Source organism: Telmatherina bonti, assembly GCF_933228915.1.
Source record: "Telmatherina bonti genome assembly, chromosome: 6".
Taxonomy (NCBI): Eukaryota; Metazoa; Chordata; class Actinopteri; order Atheriniformes; family Telmatherinidae; genus Telmatherina; species Telmatherina bonti.
Window position 1 is genome coordinate 31,012,008 of NC_136624.1, and position 22,051 is coordinate 31,034,058.

At 41.9% G+C, this 22,051-nt stretch overlaps 1 protein-coding gene across 1 annotated transcript in view; it reads left to right on the top strand.

Moving 5' to 3' along the window:
- Positions 1–5,272: 5,272 nt before the first annotated feature.
- celsr2 (cadherin, EGF LAG seven-pass G-type receptor 2) overlaps positions 5,273–22,051 on the top strand; it is a gene marked incomplete at its 5' end in the record, with an annotated part of 63,621 nt that continues 46,842 nt past the window's right edge. Inside the window, one exon of the mRNA XM_079242110.1 lies at positions 5,273–8,807. Within this exon, the coding sequence (XP_079098236.1) occupies positions 5,273–8,807 (3,535 nt within the window). The remainder of the gene's footprint in view (positions 8,808–22,051) is intronic.

Sequence of the window (22,051 nt, forward strand, 5' to 3'; positions counted from 1 at the left end):
TGGAATTCTCACGATTTTTTTTTTTTTTTTGTAGACTAAAAATACTTTTCTTAATTTTAATAAGGAAAAAACAACATAGTAGCCAGACCATCATTCTGCTGCTATAAGTCCCAGGAAGACAAGTAAAAGATCAATAAAAATGACACAAATTTTATAATAGATTGTTTGGCTTTTTGTTTTTTTTTGTTTTTTATTAAATGGATTTTTTAAGAAAAACTATATTTTAAAATTGTGATGCAAAAAATCCCAATATTTGTTTTAGATTTGCTTCCCCACCCCGAGTCATTACAGAAGGGCAGAAAAGCACCAAAGCGAATAATCTCACAGGCACATTTAATAATTATTTAAATGAATCCCATTTGATACAACTGAGTGAAAATTAGTTCCCTTGATGCTGTATTCACAACAATTGACTTTTTTTTTTTTTCCATTTACAAAGACAGGTCCAGTATATCCTGAAGAGGAACATTTAGGCTCCCCAAACAAACAGAACGCCTTTTTTCAATATTCACTTAGTCTGTAGGCTTCTTTTTTATCTACTATATACACATTTCCACACCGATGGACTCTCCAGAGGCAACATAATCGTGACTGCTAAGCTATGTGCCTCCCCTAACAACGTATTTAAAAGAGACATACTGTGGAAATATCACTGTTCTGGATTTGAAAGCATATATTTGGATATCTGAAGTAAGCAATCCAAAAACTCTGATCAAAACATAACCTTTGGTTTTTGTTTTAAGTTTTGTATGTGTGACAGTAAGACATTCAGTGAGCTGTCCATTATTTCAGGGTGAAGTTATTCTCCACCCTTATCCGCCTTCTTCTCGTCAACCTAATCTTCAGATGGTCCTGTATTTAGTGTACCTTGTTGGAATTTGTAATCACAACTTCCTCAGCAAAAAGGTCAATTGAGCCATGTTGTGTATTTGCAAAACTAAACCCAAATTATCCTCCAACCACTGCTGTGTTTGACAGCTGAGCTGTTTGTGGCATTTTTAAGTAGTTTATTTGGCTTTTCACCAAAATTGCTGATGTGCATCATGACCAAATACTTTGTCCTTGTCAGTCCAAAGAATATTGTTCTATTATATTGACAATTCCATTTTCAGGTTTTTGGTTTTTTTTGTTTTGTTTTTTATAAAAAAAAACTCTCTCTTCCCAGAGTGACCTGGCCAAGAAGGCAGCACAACCACAACAAACACGGTTGTCCCGACTTCCTGGCACCACTTGTGGTTCGTTCAGATTAAACTTTTCAAATTTATATTCTGCTGCTGTTACATTTGGAGAAGATTTCTCCAATTAGACCATTATTATGCAGTATTTTTCTGTGTACTGTTACAAACTCAAACATAACGGAAATTTTGCCAACATACCTGAACGATCCAGTTCATCGAGCTGCCACAACCCCTGCACACACTCTCTAATGTTTTGCTTATGTTCTGTTCATCTTTACACATGTAACACATTATGTTTGGGGTTCACACGTTTGTGTTTTAACCAGATAACTTATGTAACTGTATTTTTTTGCATTTGCGGCTCCCGGCTCTGGTCCAAAACTCCCTTATGGGATCTTTTTTCCAGTTAAATTAAAGTTGAATAAATACTATTTAAAAAATCATGCTGTTAATTAATGACAAATGACAAAAAGCACTTTTTTTTTTTTTACTGGTAGGCAAATATTTAAGAAGGGTCTTTGTCATTAATGAAACTTGTAATTTAACAACACATCAAATATGGACAGACTGGAACCTACATGTTTAAAAAACTATCTAATTATGATTGTAGTTATTTTTTTAGTTAATCTATTTTGAAAATATTGAAAATATTACATACTCCACCTTTAAGGTCACCTGAAAAACAACATTTAGACAAGAAGACACAACTAACAACTCTTCTCATGCAGCTCTTTCTTTTTTAGATTTAGATCCTAATGTTCAGTATAAGATTATAATATATATGATGTAATATAATGATACATGAATGCATCATCCTGGGAGTCGTGTGGTTGGACATCAAGCAGCCTGAACAGAAGTTACAGTTTCTTCCCTGCATGGCTGCAGTTTGTCCACCAGATGTCAGTGACTTACAGATTATCAGCAGCTTTTTAGCAACAATGAGTTTGTCTGAAGGGATTAGCTGCATTACTCTCTCATGTTTTGTTTATTTATAGACATCTTGACTCCTGGCTGGTATGAGCTAAGATGCCTGTTGTGAATGGTGTGAAAAGGGTTCATAGTTCTTAGTTATGTTGAGTCCTAGAGAGCAAAATCAGACGGAAATTTCATCAGACATAATAGTTCATTGTATGTGGACTCCTGATACTGAATCAAATATCATTCAACATTTTAAATATTAAAAAAAGACCTACATTAGCAATGGTGTGTATTTCCATTTCTGTGAACAATTAAGTGGGTGATATAGGACTTTTCTCCAAATTTGTTAAGCAAAGCATTTAAAAAAAACATTTTAATAGAGGTCAGTTTATTATTGTGCTTATACAGACTTGGGGGAAAAAAATACAAATATAGGAAAAATCCTGACTTTAAATAGCTTGTTAGGGCTGTTGGATGATCACTGTCACTGCTGGATGGTGGGAATCTTTGCGCCTTATAAACACTGGACCCTTCAATTCTGCTCTGCAATCACAGGCTCAACCATGCAAGGCACCCTGAATATTTCAATAATTCATACTACAACACAGAAGGGCAGAGGAAAGAGCAAACTTTTTGCAGGAAGCTTTTTTTTCTTTGCTTTGAGTGAGAAATGGCCAATAAGAAAAACTTATTTGAGAGAAGAAATGTCATAAAAGGCTGTTCCCATTCCATCGCTGACTGTACAAGGTTTTGACAATAAGACTCTACAAGTGACACTTTTTTGCTGCTACCCCTACAAACTTTTTTTTAAAAAACTTTTTTCATTTCTTCAGTTCTTCCAATAACATCTTCTTGCATTGCACATTATGCACATTTACAAAAAATCCAGTAAAAGCAAATTTGTCACATGATGTCCTGGGCAGGAAAAATAAGTTGTGAAGTGCAGTTTCTCAACTGCAGGATGCTGCAAAACAGCTCTGGAAATGTGTTATGAATTTCAGTGTGGCACCAAACTGAGCCAGAGGTATATCTTTAACCCTTAAAAGTTCACACTGAGAGAAAGACAATGGAAAATTATTTCTTCTGTGTTTTTCATTTTATCAGGACAACCATATTACAAATTAGTGGTTAACAACTGGTTTACATAACAGTTAATCATTAGTAACATTAGTTAAATCTAACACAGTAATGATATAAACACTACTTTTGGGCATTTAAATACCAAAACAAGCTTTGGCTCAGGCAGGTTTAAAATAAAAGCAAATAAAGTCACTGTCAATTTTGATACAAATGGACAGTTAAAAGTTTTAGTTGGAAAATGATGTACTGTTGCTTTAAGGGAAATGACAACTGTTAAGCTCAGTAATGGAGAAACCATGATTTGAGATATTGTTGGGGAGTAACATAAAGCCAACCTAAAAGCTGTAGAAAAAAAAAACATGTCAAGAGGAAGATAGATGTATCATCTGTCAAAGTTCTGAAAATTTAACAAGAAATGTGCTGGTAAATCTTCTGGTTATGAAGCTTTCTTTGTCTGCTGCTCTGAAGAGAGACTGTATGCCACTGGGGTCTGACCCAGTCAGAGTGATATAATACAGAGAAGCACCAGGATGCTCAAAGAAACGCAACACTGAATGTGCATCTTATCTGAAAAAGTAAGGTGATACACACCTGAAAGGGGCCAAAGAAACACATGAGTATACACTAGTTGTTAGTAATCATTAGAGTACATCCACTTTGTAAATTCTGTCTGATGTTCATTTTTTCCCAACAAGACCTTATCTTTTATTCTAACTTTGTAATAGAGCAGATTTTTTTAGTATCTGCTGGAAATCTCATTAAAAAATTGGTGAAAGTAAACCCACCTGGGTCATTTCTTTCTTTATATGTAAAACCCAAACTAAGTGCTTGTCATCACATTAGTGTTTCAAGTTTTTGACTATAGCTGTCATTATTATAAACAGTTATTGCCACCATTTGTTTAAAAAGATTGCCATTATTGTTGCCCCAAAGAAATTGAAAAAATGCAAACCAAAAGATTTAGCATTGTGTTCTTAGTACAAACATTAAAAGGTCATGTTAAATGTATGCACAAGCTTTCATAGTGACATGAACTCCCTACTGTCAGCCGTCAGAAGACAAAACCTAAGGCGCAGCCACTGTAGATTCATTTTTGGGTCAGCAAAACACGAGAGAGTTATTGCATGGAACTGTTATTAACAGGGTATTTTGCTGGATAAGCTGCTTAAGATAAATATATAATTAAAAAGGAGAAGGCATTCGGAGAAAAAAAAGTGGTTTCTCCAGGCACCACTACAGCACTGGGATCAAGTAAAGGGATTTTAGACTAAGACTGTCCTTTCTGGCTAATTTCTGCTATGGGCAGCCAATAAAAGAGCAACTTGTCTTAAACAGGGTCACTGAAAACATACAATCTGAGGATAATGAGAAGGTAAAGCCAAGCTCGGGGTGGGTGGAGGTTTCCTGAATGGACCAAACTTCAGAGCAGGCTGTGAGCAGCTTTTCACAAAACCTCGTTGTCTTGGATTTTCAAGTGTTTTGGTCTTTTCTGAAGTTCTCTCTTAAGAAAGCCTTTTCCAAAACTGGAATAAAATGTAGAAGAAAAATGATTAAAATAATTATGAAGCCAACAATGATGTCAGATGAATCCGTTCTGGAGTCAGGCTGTTCAGTATTAATGAAGCTTTTAGGAAGTTATCATTTATCTTCAGTGGCAGGATTTCTGTGTAGTCCCCAGACCTCTTTCTCTTTCTCTCTCCCTCTCTCTCAATGCTCTTTCCACTTGCACACTCAATCCAGTGCGCGCGCGCGCACGCACACATACAGGTTTATGATAATGAGAAGCCTTAAGGCGCAGGGGGAGCTGGAGCCATTTTTTTCCATCATTCAGGCGAAGTTGAGGGGACTGAGCGGAGGTGCTGCTGTCGCGGCTCTTGTTCCGGGTTGTGTGTGAACCAGTGTGTCCATGTGAGAGCAACCCTGCTCAGGCCAAGGTTACTGCGGGATTACGTCCTCCAAGCAGCCGGAGTGACCGGGGAGAAGTGAGAGCATGGCTACTCCGCAACAAAGAGAAACTCGCCGGCGGAAAGTTTAAAGAAACGCGCAGCGGCAGGATTTGGGTCTCTCACGTGCGGCTGAACACAAACCCAGGAGAGATGCACTTCGTTAAATGGGATTTGTTGCTCATATTGTGGTGGTGGAAACTGGTTCCGCTGGCGTATGGTTTTACAGTTCACATCAGTGAGGATGCGGGTGCGAGGACGGTGGTGGCCGGCGTGGAGCGGGGCGCGCGGTGTGCTTTGGATCAGGTCCTGGCTCCCAGATCCACGGAGCGCTTTTTGGAGATTGACGCGGCCGCAGGCTTTGTGTTTGTTTCGGACTTGATAAAGTGCTCCACGCTGCCTTCCAACCCCTTCACTTTGTACACTGTGGAGGACTGCACGGACTCCGGACACAGGCACCTCCTCACCAGTCAGTACGACGTGCATGTTCACGGTAGGAACTGTTCACACAAGCGTAAAAGAAAAGCGCAGTGGGACATGGAGGTCCTCAGTTTGTTTAGCACCCACAGTCGCAACAGCACCGAGTGCCACCAAGCATACTCCGTTTTGTTTCCAGTGGGAGGGCTGCTGCCTGGCCCCCCACTCCGCTGCAAGGTCGCCAACAGTCGTGAGTTTTACTTCTCACAGGGGGATTTGTTTGTGTCTGAGACTCTTTGCTGGAGGCATGACACCCTCCTGGAGCTGGACATGCTCTGTGATGTTCTCACAGGGAATGGGCTGAATGTCAGCCCTGTCTCCATCCACTGGCGCGTGGGGCAGGGTCCTTTCAGGCAAGGCCACATACAGAAGCTCTTAGAAAAGGCAGCTCAATCTGAATCAGGTATTGTGAGCCGGAGGAGGAGAAGCATCAACAGCAGCCCCCAGTTTCAGCCCCCAATGTACCAAGTGTCTGTGGCAGAGAATAGGCCAGCCGGGACTTCGGTCGTGGTCCTGAAAGCAGTGGATGTGGATGAGGGAGAGGCGGGCAGGCTGGAATATTTCATAGAGGCGCTCTTTGACAGTCGTTCCAACAACCTGTTTGCTGTGGACCCTTCCAGTGGTGCTGTGTCAACAGTAGAGGTTCTGGACCGGGAAACAAAAGACACCCATGTGTTTCGTGTGACAGCAGTCGATCATGGCACACCACGACGGACAGCAATGGCCACACTCACTATCACAGTCAGCGACACCAATGACCACAACCCTGTGTTTGAGCAGCAAGATTATAAGGAAAACATCAGGGAAAACTTAGAAATCGGCTATGAGGTGTTAACAGTGAGAGCTACAGATGGAGATGCGCCTGTCAATGGTAACATCCTGTATCACATCCTTAACAGTAACGGCTCCAATGATGTGTTTGAGATAGATTCCAGGTCTGGCGTCATCAGAACTAAAGGCTTGGTGGACAGAGAGGTGGTGGAGGCCTATATGTTGTTAGTAGAGGCTAACGATCAGGGTCGTGACCCTGGACCCCGCAGTGCCACGGCTACCGTTCACATTGTGGTTGAGGACGACAACGATAACGCTCCTCAATTCAGTGAGAAGCGCTATGTGGTCCAGGTACCGGAGGACATGAACCCTAACACCGAGATCCTGCAGGTCACCGCCACAGATCAGGACAGAGGAAGCAACGCAGTCGTTCATTTCAGCATCATGAGTGGAAACACCCGCGGGCAGTTTTACATTGATGCTCAGACGGGGAAAATGGACCTGGTGAGCCACCTGGATTATGAGGCTAACAAAGAGTACACACTAAGAATCAGAGCTCAGGATGGAGGACGCCCTCCTTTGTCCAACATCAGTGGTCTGGTCACAGTACAGGTGCTGGATGTTAATGACAACGCCCCCATTTTTGTCAGCACTCCATTTCAGGCCACCGTGCTGGAAAACGTGCCTCTCGGTTACTCCATCATCCACATCCAAGCTGTAGATGCAGACTCTGGAGAGAACTCCAGACTGGAGTATCGCCTCACCGAAACAACGTCACACTTCCCCTTCTCCATTAATAACAGCACAGGATGGATTGTTGTGGCGGCCGAGCTGGACAGGGAGAGTGTGGATTTTTACAACTTTGGCGTGGAGGCCCGCGATCACGGCTATCCTATCATGTCCTCCTCAGCCAGCATCAGCATGACAATTCTAGACGTTAATGACAACAACCCAGAGTTCACTCAGAAGGCGTATTACATGCGGCTAAATGAAGACGCAGCTGTGGGGACCAGTGTGGTGACCGTGTCAGCTGTGGATCAGGACATCAACAGTGTGGTGACGTATCAGATATCCAGTGGAAACACCCGCAACCGATTCTCCATCACGAGTCAGAGCGGAGGGGGGCTCATCACACTGGCACTGCCTTTAGACTACAAACTAGAACGGCAATACGTCCTCACCGTCACCGCCAGTGACGGGACTCTCTTTGACACAGCTAAGGTGTTTGTCAACGTCACGGACGCCAACACGCACCGGCCCGTCTTTCAGAGCTCCCATTACACCGTTAACATTAATGAGGACAGACCTGTGGGCACCACTGTGGTTGTAATAAGCGCCACAGATGAAGATACAGGTGAGAATGCGCGCATCACCTACTATATGGATGACAACATCCCTCAGTTTGACATCGACCCAGACACGGGAGCTGTTACCACACAGATGGAGCTGGACTACGAGGACCAGGTTTCTTACACGCTAGCCATCACTGCTCGGGACAACGGCATCCCACAGAAGTCGGACACCACTTATCTGGAGATACTGGTGAACGACGTCAATGACAACTCCCCTCGCTTCCTCAGAGACAACTACATGGGCTCTGTGATGGAAGATGTGCCGGTGTTCACCAGCGTGGTGCAGGTTTCTGCCATCGATAGAGACTCTGGGCTCAACGGCCGGGTTTTCTACACGTTCCAGGGTGGGGAAGATGGCGACGGGGACTTCATAATTGAATCTACCTCTGGTATTGTTCGCACGCTGCGCAGACTGGACAGAGAAAATGTTCCCATTTACAGCCTGCGAGCCTTTGCTGTAGATAAAGGCGTTCCAGCTCTCAAAACACCAGTAAACATTCAGGTAACCATACAAGATGTGAATGACAACCCCCCTGTGTTTGAGAAAGATGAGTTTGACATCATGGTCGAAGAAAATAGCCCCATAGGGCTTGTGGTTGCTCACATATCAGCCACAGACCCAGACGAAGGCAGTAATGCACAGATAATGTATCAGATAGTGGAGGGAAACATCCCGGAGGTGTTTCAGCTGGATATCTTCTCTGGAGAATTGACGGCTTTAATAGACCTGGACTATGAGGTGAGGTCTGAGTACATCATTGTGGTCCAGGCCACCTCCGCCCCTTTGGTCAGCCGGGCTACCGTCCACGTCAAACTTGTGGACAAGAATGACAACGTGCCCGTCCTCAAAAACTTCCAGATCATCTTCAACAACTATGTGACGGACAAGTCGAGCAGCTTCCCCACCGGAGTGATAGGACGCATCCCTGCCTTTGACCCCGATGTCTCCGATCAGCTCCACTACAGCTTCGAGGTTGGAAACGAGCTGAACCTAGTCCTCCTGAACCAAAGCACGGGGGAGATCCAACTCAGCCAGGCCCTGGATAACAACCGGCCCCTGGAGGCCTCCATGAGGATCTCAGTGTCAGGTGAGACTGTTGGATAATTACAGGCTACACCCAGCGAGTGAAACACAGTACAGTAATAAGAGCTCAGGCTTAGTGAGATGTACTCCATTTCCTTTAATTTGACATGTCTCTTCATTTACATTTTCACTTCACTTCACAGAATAATAACGGCGATGATGCCTGAAGCATGTACGCCATGGCTTCATTATTCCACAGCCATTTACCCAGAACAGAAATTCATGTTGAAAGTGTTAATATTCACTGCAGATGATTTGCGAGCTACTCCACCTTGTAAATCACCTCTAAATCACTCATTGGAGTCTTGTTATTCTTGGTTAATTAATTTGTTTTGGACACCTCCTCGTCAAGGTGCTTCCTCACCGGTTCGATCTAATGCAGCCTGTTGTCTAACTGTAAGCGGCTGTTTGTCTGAGCTTGTCTGCATCCTGTGGGATCCACACTCCAGTGGGCAGACTGATCAGACCCCATAATTACTCATTATAGCCTGACTCCCACACACAAAGAGAGAGATCGCCATGATCAATTCCTGTAACTGGTTTAGAGCCAGATTGAAGATTTATTTGTTCTCCAAGTTTGTTTTTTCTGTTCTTTCACTTAACAATACAGTTTACTTACTTTTACTAAATCTGTTTTGTTGCTGGCTTATTGGTTCTTTTAAAGTTATGTTTATCTAGCTCTTTTTTTTTATGTTGCATACTGTTACAAATGGGAAAAATTGAGTTTTTCTCCTGAAATGTGTCTGAACTTGAACTGTGCTCATAGGGTGTGTGTGTGTATTGTTGTAGTTGTCATGTATTTGATGCAGTGTGATCTGCTGTAAATCTGCCTTCTCTTTGACCTTGCCACAATCTAAGACAGAGAGACAGAGAGAGAGAGAGAGAACTGGGAGCAGTATTAAGAGATTGAAAAGAATAGAGTTAAAATCAGACAAGAACAGGGAGGATTAGGAGCGTTGGAAACCTTGCCAAGTCCCTTTGAAGGCAGTGAAAGTGAAAATTCAGCGGCTGACGGTGTTAAAAGTGCTTTCCTGCTTGATGGCGAGTTGACACCGAGGTGGAGATACTGTGCAGTTAGCGTGGGCAGTCGTTATGATACATTGGAGCTCAGCTTAGCCTCTGGAGAACAATAGTGAGCTGTCGATTGAGGGGCAGACGCTTGAGCTCATACCAGGCTGTGGTTGGGGGCAACAGCTGTGACTCCACTGAGGACCAATTAGAGGCCGGGTCTCGGCAGCGCGTCCAGCACCTGCTGGGGTTTATGTATCAGCACCCCTGCTGGAGACAGAAGGAGACAGGAGGACAGACGGGAGGGGGGTAGTTAGTTTAAGTTGCGTAAACATGATGGAAATACAGTAGTACTGTAAGAGAGCAGAAAAGTCATTAGGCCGGAGCTGTTGGAGGAGGTGAAGGGGGTTGGACGATGAGCTCCCTCTATAGATGCTGCTGACCCCAATTTTGCAAGGGCCTTCCCTCCAGGGACCTCCCAAGTCTTCCCTTTATTTTTCTCTTTATGCAGCTGTTTAAGAGGCCCCTTATGACGGACGAGTTTTGATGGGTTCTTTTGTACATCGTTGGACTGTGATTAACATCTTTTCTGCTTACTGCTCTTCATCTTACTGACATGGATGCAACGATTAAAACGTGACTTTTGCTTGTTGTCATCTGAAAGTTGAATGGGGTATTTATAAAGCTATTGCTTTGCTGAACTCATAAAGCTGGATCTCTTTTTGTCATGAATACACAACTTAGAAATTATTCCTAATTGGATGATTATTATATTAGTTCACAATAGAGCTGCATGACATTGGAAAAACTTACATTGGGATTTTTTGTTAATCTGCAATATATATTTTCAATTGATGACTTAAATAGGTCTTTAATTTATGGTGCACTCCTGCCATCTTGTTTAGAATTAACCTGCTCTGGTCTCACCTCTTTTTGTGCCTGTTATAAATATAGTCTTTGTCTGTATTTGAGAGTTTTCTTATTGTTATCTTTTATTGCTTGTTTGTATTTTGGTAAGTCCTGAGTGCATTTTTTTTATTCTATCATGTTTCATTCACAAGACTGCCCACGTTGGAGCAGTTGTAGATGGACAGATGGACAAATGAACATGTTTATTGCACACAGGCACATTGTAATGACGATGCTCAAACGGTATATTGTGCAGCTCTAGTTCGCAATGAAAGCAAGAACGTTTTGCTGAATATAAAGTGGTGACAGTATCCTATTTCTAAATGAATTAGTTTAAATTTCCTCTCCATGTCTATATCAGTCAAAAGCTGCGGTGATAATCAATAAATTATTAGTAGAATAAGTCAGAAACAGAAATAACCAAATACATTTAATCAGGACAAAAAGACAAAGATAAGTAAGGGATTAACATATCTTAGTTTTTTAGATGCTAAACTGTGGTCTTGCTTGCTGTGATAATTAGCATATATTGTTTTCAGTGGTGTGATTCAATTATTACTGGTAATTCCTCTATGCTTGATTTGACTATTTGTAGCCAAAGAAAGCAAAATGTAACAGGTGACAATGGGGATTATAGGAAGACATTCTTCACATTATGCAACTCCAGTCTCTGGATGTAACACAGGACAACCTTCGCAGTGTGTGTAGCAGAGCAGAGAGGAAATAACAGAAGTGTTTCCCACATCATTATTCCAGTTTTACTAAATTATATTTGTAAAACACCAACAACAGTTGAAATTCCTCAGCTCAGTCTCAAGCTGAGTTGAAAACATACTTAATTCACGTCCACATTGATAATTATTGCCTTTTTTCATGCTATTGATCCCAAAAATGAACTCCACAGAGAAACACAGTGACACATCAGTCTTTGAAATAATCTGAATTTGATTGTTGTGTCCCATTAAAGTCCATTATCGGAAGCTGAAAATGCTGTAAGATTTTAACAAAAATGCTTAAAGGGGTGCTATTATGGTATTTAGAGTTTTCTGAGCTTTCTACAGTGTTACAGTGTTGAATCCTCATCAGACATGTGAACGGCACTGTTTTTTATCACTTAAACGCATGTTTGAGTTTGAGTTTGAGTTCCAGCACTCTCTCCGTTCGGTTTCCATGGTGACGAAAAACGTGTCGTTTTAGAGAGTTTTTTCTACTTGGAAATCCTTGTGACGTCCCGGGGGATAAGGTTCGGTGATTGGTTACCTTCTACTGGTTAACAAGGGCATGTACAAATACATCAGGCGGGTGGAAAACGTTGGATAAAGTTATTTCCAACGAGAGACATCCTGCTGCATTCGTTGCTGTGGGTTGCTGTTTTCCACTTTGTTTTCAGGCTCTGATTCAGGTTCCAACATGTAGGGCTGTATGCTGTGTGTTGATATTGTATTTTGTTTTTTTTATTGAGTTCATATTAGCCTAATCCTTCTGTTTATGAGATGTTACAATGACGGTGAAAGTAGTTGCGGTGCACGCTCCCGATGTAGTGCAGTGGCGGGAGGCGGGGCTTAATGCGGAAGAGTCTCAATCCACTCGTTTTGACCGCAGGCTGATCTGACAGCCTACGGAGAGGGTCGGTCTGAAGTAAATAAAGCGATTTGTGACAATAACTCGATCAATCCCAGCTCTTCTGGTCTCAGAAAGAAAAATAAATTAGCCTGAAACGCACATAATAGTTCCACTTTAAATAAATCCCCAAAAAACAAAAATAGTTTGCATATATGTCCAATGTCAACTAATATGTCAGAATCACCTGTGGACTGGCGACGTGTCCAGGGTGTACCCTGCCTCTCACCTGATAATTGCTGGGATAAGCCCTTTCTTGGACTAAGTGGTTTTTAAAAAAAATCTATGAATGAATGAATGAATAATTACAGTGCAAAATATGTATCCACTAGGGACAACAATACACTATTTTTTTAAGCAAAATTTTTACTAGGTGGTGATGCAGTCGGTCTCTGGAGCTTTATCTATTAAATATATATCATTAAGTGTTAAAGGATCAAGATAAGGAAAAAATGTCGGTTTGTATTTAAACTAATTGTGTATGTAAAATATGCTGTACACACCAATTACATGTCCAATAATACATCATGAACAATACTGATTTTCTCTGTCAATGTGAACACAATCTATTCCCACAGTCTATTCCAGCAGGACCCACAGAGATAAACAACTATGCACACTGCAACTCACTCAGTTACTGGTTGACGTGATATGCATGTTTTTATATTGTGGCTGCTGTGTGCACTGGATGTGCATGTGCAGGAGCGGGCAAGATTTGAACCAGGAACTTTCAAGCTGTGAGGCAGCAGATCCAAATCAACCACAATGCCATGATTGTTCAGCTCCTCGCACTACATATACATGCATAAAAAGTGGAAAAAAGAGAAGTTTAAGTCTTAAAAAAACAACCTGGGAATCATTTAACAAAATAAAACACATAAAAAAAACAATAATAAAAAAATTCAGACTCCCCCACCTGTCATAAAAACGTGTTACGGATTTTGTTCAGCAGAAAGTATAAAGTGCTGAAATTATGTAGAGCCACAAACAGACACTTCAAAATACATCTCACCATCACACAGCCTGCAGATTTCTGCCTGTTAAGTACGGTTTATTCGCACATGCATTAATATGGAATAGCACATTCATTATATTTGGCAGCTAAAGAAAAAGATTTCAAGAGCTGGTATGTAGGTGCTGAACCCCTCTTCATAGCAACAAATAAAAAAACACTTTACAGAAATATGTTAATTTCAGTTTTGAAGGATATTTTCAACTCAAGCTCAGTATTTCTGCCGTGTAGCTGACAAAACTGACTTATGCTATTTCCATCCCATGTTGGGTCTGTGTTATTAGAAGAGTGCTGGTCACACCGCAGGCAGAGAGGAAGGTTTTCATCTGTGGGATTACATGTACTGCATCTGTATCCTGGGTTCTGTCAGACCAGTGTTGACACACTCAGGGACTCATCTACTGTTCCCAGACAAGCGTGAGCCTGCATAAATAGGTGTTTGCATTTGATGGCGGAGATTTCCCCCCCCCCCCTGCTTTTCTTTCATCCGCGTAGCCTTGATCATTTTCATATGGAGATTAAAGCTGATCATTAGCTCCCACTTCTGAATGCCTCATCATGCCTGGTATGTGGAATATGTGTTCTGTTTGTTGTGCAGTTAGTAGTTTTGTTTATATGTCAATCTTTGCACATTCCTGGGAAAATAAAGAAACTGTTGCAGGACTGGTACATTTTGACGTCCCTATGTGGCACAAAACATGCTGGAAAGCTTGACTCAAGGCGCCATCAGGACACCTTGTCTTTTTTAATTAAACTCAGGGTTCAAACTAATGTCATGCCTTCTGAAAATGCTAGTGCAAAAAAAAAAAAAAAGATTTACTAGACAAACATGCTTCTGTGACTGATAACAGGAGTCGGATTCAGCTCACATCACACTGCAGGTTAGTAGACAGCAGTTATTTTGTGTTGCAGGTCACATCAGGAGGCTGGTGTGTGTCTGAAGTAGCTGCAGATGCTCAAACCACTTTGCTGTCAAACTTGTGTGAACCTACCCAGCTGGCGTTCAGCCCAGTGACCCGGGGCTGATGGCAAAAATGTTCATATGAATCATGTTTACTGTTTTCTCGCATGATTTTCATTTGTTACTTTTGTAACTTTAAATGTGTTTTTGGTTCACTTTAGGGTCAGAACGTGAAGTTGTTTTTAGTTTTTCATTCAGATAACAAAAAGCCAGAATTTTGTATTGGTGAGTATGAGTTTAGGGTGTCATACAAAACTACAGGATGTGCGTTTAACCGGCTCCATCACATGTAATACAAGTAAGGCATTCCCAGCCAGTGTAATTTCATTTGGATTTTTATTAAACCATTAAGCTTTCTGTGGACGGGCTTTCTCGGAGGGGTTGTCTTCTGTAACACTAACCCATCAAGCTGCACGAATCAGCCATGTGTGCGTGGCCTCCAACAGCTGGAGCGCTCTGATTACCTCTCTCCACGCTGTCATGTAATTATTTCAGTCAAGCGGAGTGCACCTTGGATTTGAGTGTTCTTTATGGCTGATAAGCATCTGTTTTCCCTCACGCTTGATTCAGATGACTCAAAGTCACAGCTTGCAATGCTCACCCAGCTAGGAGTCATCCTTTCAGTCTTTGGGCCTCGCTTGCCCTCATTGGATGGCGTTAGTCACACTTTGCAGGCTTGTGTGGAATGTTTGTAGCGCCGTTTCTCCGTAACATCACCCATCACCTTGATCCTGTTTCTCTTTCCCCTCCTTTTGTTTGCCTGTCACCGTTTGCCATTTTTCACCTATCTGCCCGGGACGATTGCTCTCACCCCTGCAACCCTTTTTACTGATTCCCTCCCATCATTTCAGGCTCCCTCCCTCTTTATCCCTAACAACCCCCCCCCCCCCCCACCCCCTCTTCCCTCCCTCTCTGTCTCTCCCTCCTTTGACTGTTGTCCCCCTCCCTCCACCTCCCTTGTGAAAGGAAGAATGCCTAAGAGAAATGCTTTATTAAACACCCAGTTGTCATGGTGAACCCAGCAATGCCTGAGAAATTCCTTGTGGGTGGGGACAAGCGGTACAGCCTCTTTTGTGGAGCGAAGGTGGGGGAGGGAGGGGAAGGGAAGCACATAAAGTTCTAAAGAGCAACTGTCCCCCTCTCCCCCTTTTCCAGTGAAGCATGTAAGGCCCTCTGTAGACCTGCAATGCCCTGGGACACGCTGACCTGTCCCGCGCAGGGCTTTTTTTTCACCATGCAGACATTTTTACAAGACATGCATCAAGTCAGCCGCCAGACCGCTGCAGATATAAAGTTTCCAAAGTCCACTCTTGCATGCAACAGAGTTTAGAAGCCCTCCATTTTGAAGGCACAAGTGAGTTTAAGGCTTTCGGTGACATGATAGTGTCGCCGCTAAGCCCTTTGATTATAGACACAGATGCACTCAGAGGGTATCCGGTTTCTTGCTGCCGGCCTGTTTCTCAGCAGAACATCTCGCTGCTCTGCCCTCGCTGCCCGTCCGGAGGAGCTGATGGAGGTGCGGGTGAGGTGGGGGAAGGATGACATCATCTGTGCGTTAGGAGTGGAAATCATGTTTGGGATTAGGGTCGGTGCATCGCTGGGGTGAGGCCTTGTGGTGCTTGCATATATCTCAGCGTTGTCCTGCTTTGTCCTCACTATCCCAGCAGACAATGGGAGCGGGGTCTGTCTGGAGCTGCCCCCCTGTGTCTTTGTGTCCACTTGTTTCCCCCTGGTGCTGCTGTCTTTAAGACACTTTCAGCATGGCTGATATTCATCCCTGAATTACTCCATTTACTGTCCTACTGTCTGTAACTCTTTCTGTAATACTTGGACAGATGCTGAAACTCAAACACAGTGGTTCATAATTAAAGGTAAATATTGTAGAAGGTATAAAAAAAAAACACACAACTGAGGAGTATCACAACAAATTTGAACATCAATAAACTGGAAATTATGAGTAGCTTAAAAGATGACGAGTCAGTTGTCATTACGATCATGACATGTCAAAAAGAAGGAAACGTCATATGGAGCGAGAGAGGTGCATTTTGTTTAAAAAGAAAAGAAAAGGTTTAGTGCCTTTGATGGTTCTGACTGGATCTAAACTGGTTTTCTCTGGGTTTGATGGCTTTCTGTCAAATCTATGTCTTATTTTTACTAGAGAAAATGCTGTGGGTTAGACCCTGCTGCAGTCCAGCAGTCAGGCTGTGTGAGGATCTGTTGTGTAGAACCTTGTTAGCAGCAGGAACCCGGCGTCCAGTTCACTAAATGTTTGTGTAGCAAGAGGAGCTACGGCTAAAACAAGGTGATATGCCCCGGTTAATCTTTGACGGTAGTTTGCTTTCAGCCATTGTTTGGTTTCACACCAAACAGGGGATGTCCTGCACACACCCACAGATGATATCCACTATGGTTGGATGTTCTGAATGGGACATAAATCAGGAACTTAAAGGAACGTTCCCTTTTGGTCCTGTGGATAATGTTTGTAAGGAATGTGGCACAGGGATTGTGTTTGTGTGTTTATAAAGTAATTAGATAGTAATTGTATGTTAAGCATTAAAAAAATCTATTTTCTCTGATTTCTCTGATAGAAAAGCTTCCATTTTAAATTCAGTACAACAAAAAAAAATAGTTGTGAGATGACAGATGGTGCAGCAGGATGGCTTCAGTCTGTGTTACAGGGCTGATTAGCTGGTGATGTACATCATGGAAAGAAGAAGAATTCCTGCTCTTTGACTAAATACCATATTTTTAAACTACCCCCCCAAAAGAATAAAAAGAGCTCCACTTGAGTACAGATGTTATTACATAAAAATGTGTTTCACGCTGTGAACATGACAGATTATGTTTTTCTTTCAGGCTGCTGCGTTTACGCTTCCTTGCCCTCATTAGTGTCCAGTTAGACGGAGACTTCATAGCGACCTGGTTTCACATGCATCAGCTCTTCGGTTCAGTCCGTCAGCTTTAGACTGTCAGACATAAGGGGGGTGGGAAGTGCAACTAGTGGAGGTGGCAAACTTTCAAGTTCAGGAATGTAGTATGTTTTACCAGTGTGTAGGTAATTCAGATGATTTCCTTGTGAGCCACAGCAGTGATGTGATTGTACTGTTGCACTAATTGGATGAGATAAATTCTCATTCATTATATTCCCTTATTATTAATACACTCGCTACTTCAAGTTCAAAAAGTGGTTTTCTCTATAGAAAATACGTTGTTGAATGAGGGAACGGTTATCATGCAACTAGATGTTTTATATCTTTCAGATGGTTATGGGAATGTTTGGGTAATGTCCTAACTCTCTGCATGCTAATGTCCCTTTGCTGTTGCGCTGACAGCGGTTTTCCTTTGATATGCAAATGAACTGATTGGAAACGTGTTGGTCCGACTCTGTGGCTCTAAGCTGCTTCGCTATAGAGGAAGAATCTTTGGTATGCCCCCGCTGAGGTTTTCGGATGCAGCAGAAAAGTGTTATCAGGGGATGCTGCGGCTCAGTCTGCAAATGAGTACGAATGGACTCTGTCGAGCCTCGTCAGCTGTCCTGCTGAATGCAGAAATCAGGAGGGGGATTGTGGGTCTGCTCGGACTCCTCTGGAGGGAAATCCTAAGGTTGACATTGAGCTACACTAGCAGTTTTCATTATTAACGCCGCAGGTGGTGCTGGAATGAAGCATTGTGCTTATTTTTACAGCTGATCTCGGTTCTTTTCTTTCTTTTAAGCCTAATTGCTCTGCAGAAGACCAGGAAACACTTTTCGCACCATTATTTCAAAAATAAGGTCAAACTTATGAATATTCATTTAACCCCCTTTTTTCCCGAAACAAAGGAAAACCTGAACACACTTGCTCACAGCAGATTTCAAAGAAAGTCTTAATGCTGTTCAGACTCAGATAGCAGTAAATCTGTTGTGTAGGAGTTGGAGCATGCTGCCCGGTCCCTCCTCTGAACGTGCAGCTTAAGGGTTGCAAACTGGTTTTCTGTTAAACACGAGCTGTTGGTGCTAAGTTGTTTTTAGCTTTTTCTCAACAATGGATTTTTCAGTCTGGAGGAGGTGAGGAGTTTGATCCCGCATCGAACACAAATCTGCTCATGTTCTGATATACAAACTAACAAATCAGCTTCTCACCTGTTTGGACTTACAAATCTGGCAGCGTAATTATTAATCAATGTGTCTTCCTCTTTTCCTTTCGGATGTTTTCTGCTCTGAATAATCTGCCAAAACTCCTTTATCTCCATTGAGCTAATTCTATGTGGCTCTGGTGCCCTACCTGACACAGTCCTATGCAGCACACTGGGATGTTTACAATTTAATAAGTGTTTAAATTAGGTTAAATAATGGCAAAGTGTTGCTTTGTCAAATCTAAAATGTATCTTGACTGAGTTTTATTCAATCTTAATTCAGCTTTCTCTAGTATTTACAGACATTTTTTTAGAGATGTGCAGTGACGCTGCTGACAAACAAGGTGTTAGTCTGAAGGCATTTCTCCAAACCAACGCTTGAAAGAAACTTTTGTATTTCCTGCTTTCTCTCAAACACTTTATCACCAGCAAATAGCTTGTGGTAGAATTCATGTATACAGATTTGATTAAGGTTTAACTTGATTATGTTTTTTAAAATTAAATATGAAGTGTCAAGGGTTCAAGGTGCCTCAGTTGTCAGTCTTAACGTTAACCTTTAAGAGCCCAGCTGGACATATATGAGACATTTAGCTTCATCCGTCCATTTTCTCAACGGCTTAGTTCAGTTCAGTGTGGTGGGAAGCTGGAAACTATCCCAGCAATCACTGGGCGAGAGGCAGGGTACATTCTAGACAGGTTGCCAGTACATCACAGGGCCAGTACAGAGATAGACAACCACACACACACACACACACACACACTCCTCGGGAGAATTTAGAGTACCGGTAGTCATTTAACCTAACATGCATGTCTTTGCACGGTGGGAGGAAGCCGGAGTAAAACCCACGCACACACGGGGAGAACATGCAAACTCCACACAGAAAGAGCACAGTTTGGACCTCCCCCCAGCATCCTTCTTGCTGTGAGACCACAGTGCTAACCACTACACCACCATGTAGCCCCATTTAGCATCACTTCATAGTAAAAACTTTGTTCAAAATCCTGTTGAAAACATTATAAATCTTGTCTTCTTAATAGACACCAGAAAGCAGGCGATTATATTTTATTTAATGTAGTAATTAATGGAAAATTTCCTTAAAAATTTTGGTGAATTTTTAAAAGTTTTTTAACATTTAAAACTTTTTACCATTTTTCATGGGTCGGGTCCTAAAGGGTTAAACATGACAGAAAAAAAGTTGTGTTGTGGCAACATTAAGACATGAAAAGGATAAAGAAAAAAAAATAGATTTTAGAAAATTAGCATCATTAATGGGTTGTTTTCCCCATCGTGCCACACTGACGATACTCATGATGCAGCAGACTGGTGGTGTTTTGACATTTCTCTTTTTTAACTTTAAATTCTGCACACAGAAGACTCTGGCCTTCATGGCAGGCGGTTCTGGATGATGATTACATAAAAAACCTTTCCAGCAAATCAAGATGGAATAGTTTATCAGCCTCTGGAACATTAAAACCTGACCAGACTTCAACAAATAGAAAAACTTGAATATTAAAATCTATTTTGGGACAAACTTTCTTTAAAAATTAAAATCAGTCTGAAACACAAAAACAGCGAGAAAAAACAATGGGAAAGGCTTAGTCTGGCCATCAATGAAAAACTAAGTCAAGGAAGTAAGTAAAGAAAGTAAAGTTACTTTACAAAAGAAGCAGGCAAATGAACTCTGGGCGTGTCGATCTGAACACGTAAATCTGCTACGCGGATATAAATAACTAAATCTCAGCTGAATAAAACTTATTTTAACCTTCTGAACAAAAACCAGAGGCAGAAATTGTGACAAAATAAATATAACTGAATCAGAAAACGTGGAAAAGCATAAAATGGATGAAACTCGTGATGCATTTAGTCATTATGCTTTAGTGGGAGAACTTTTGACCCCAGTTGCTGTAAAATCCTGGCTGTGGCCATCACTGCAGCAAGGCAGTAGGATCGTAGATTTGTGATGGTGATGCGAGCCATGGTGTTGGGTGGGAGCCCGGCAGGAGTCGTTAGAGTATTTTATGCAGTGGGGTTGGCGGAGGCGGGGGTTACAAAGGAAATTGAATGAAAACCTACCCTCCACCCCTTTATAATGTGCCTCAACACCCCCCCCCCCCCCCCCCCCCCCCCAGCCAGCTCCACAAGCCATTGGCCTCCATTCAGGCAGCAGTCGAGTGTGCTTCACCTTTCAGCTCCGCTTAATTCAAACGGGCCGCTCCCCGGCCACATTTTACTGCATCCCTTTTGATCACCAGAACCCGAGACTCTACTTTTAAATGAAATAGAAACCAAACGGAGAGCACTCAGCCTTAATGAAGGAGACGCCAGAGAAGCTTGATCTAATAGATAAAATGTTATTTTCAACTGTGGCAGGGCATTGATCAGCACAGCTTCACCACCATGATAAAGTTCTTTTCTCTCATTTCTCACCCACATCAGCAGTCACTGGGGTCTGGCCAGAACCGACGCTTTCTCTGTCACCTTTCCTGGAGAATTATCTGAACTTGCTGACTAGTATGAAGAAGGGATTAAATCTGTTTTCCTGCTGTGTGTGCTGAGGTCCTGTCTGCCTTCACTCAGGTGGAACAAAATGCTCAAGGTCATGAAATCCACTGTGGAAAAAAAAAGCAGCATTTCTTTAAAATGACTTATGATACGAGTTGGTTTGTGACTTTTCTCAGGATGGGTTTCAGAAAAAAAAATGTCTCAGCCAGTTAAATCCTGAATGAAACACTATATTTACTCGGGCTGTGACGATATGCTTTTGTCCCGATTCGATTCCGATTTTTTTGGGTGCCGATTCGATTTAAATTGCGATTCTAAAAAAATTCTTCAATATTGATGATTTTTGTAATTAAAAACAAAATTTTTTTTTTTTATAAAACTTCTTTTTGCTAGTAATTTTTCTTGATTTCAGTAAGGAAAAAACAACACTGTAGCTAGACCATCATTCTGGTGCTATATTGCCCAAGAAGACAAGTAAAAAGATAAATAAAACCAATGAAAATGACAAAAATTTTATAGTGGATTAATTTTATTTATTTGAAGAAAAAAAAAAAGATTTTTTTTAACAAAAAAATCGATTTTAAAATTGTGAAGAAAAAAATCCTGATTTCTGATTTTTTTATTCGATTTTCCCACCCCTAATATTTACATTTTCCTCCTGATGTGAGAAGTTGTAACTTCTTTCACAAGGCAGCACAAACTGTTGTCTTTCATATCAGGACAAAATTAGCACTGAAAAATCCAATTAAACTCAATTGGACCAAACATATGAACGAGTGAATGAAGTTTGTGGCTTCAGTGGTCTTTTGTCGTTCTAAACAAGAGTTACACCCCCTTCTGATTTACTTTTGACTCACTGAGTTCCACATTGACAGGTCTCCACACCTGCGACATTCAGTCACAAACAGCCATAAACATGTCAAACGCCTGACGAAGGAACGAGCGAAGCGCAAGTCATTTGTGGAGGTTGCACACATAGCAGCAGAGTCCCCTAATTAACAAACATGATTATGAGCAGCCTCATGGGCATTTAATCCACACTGATGAAGCCATGTTCTGTTATTGGTCCCACAAGGCCTGCACTCAGGTGATGGATCTTCAGTTTTGTTGATTGACGAGCAA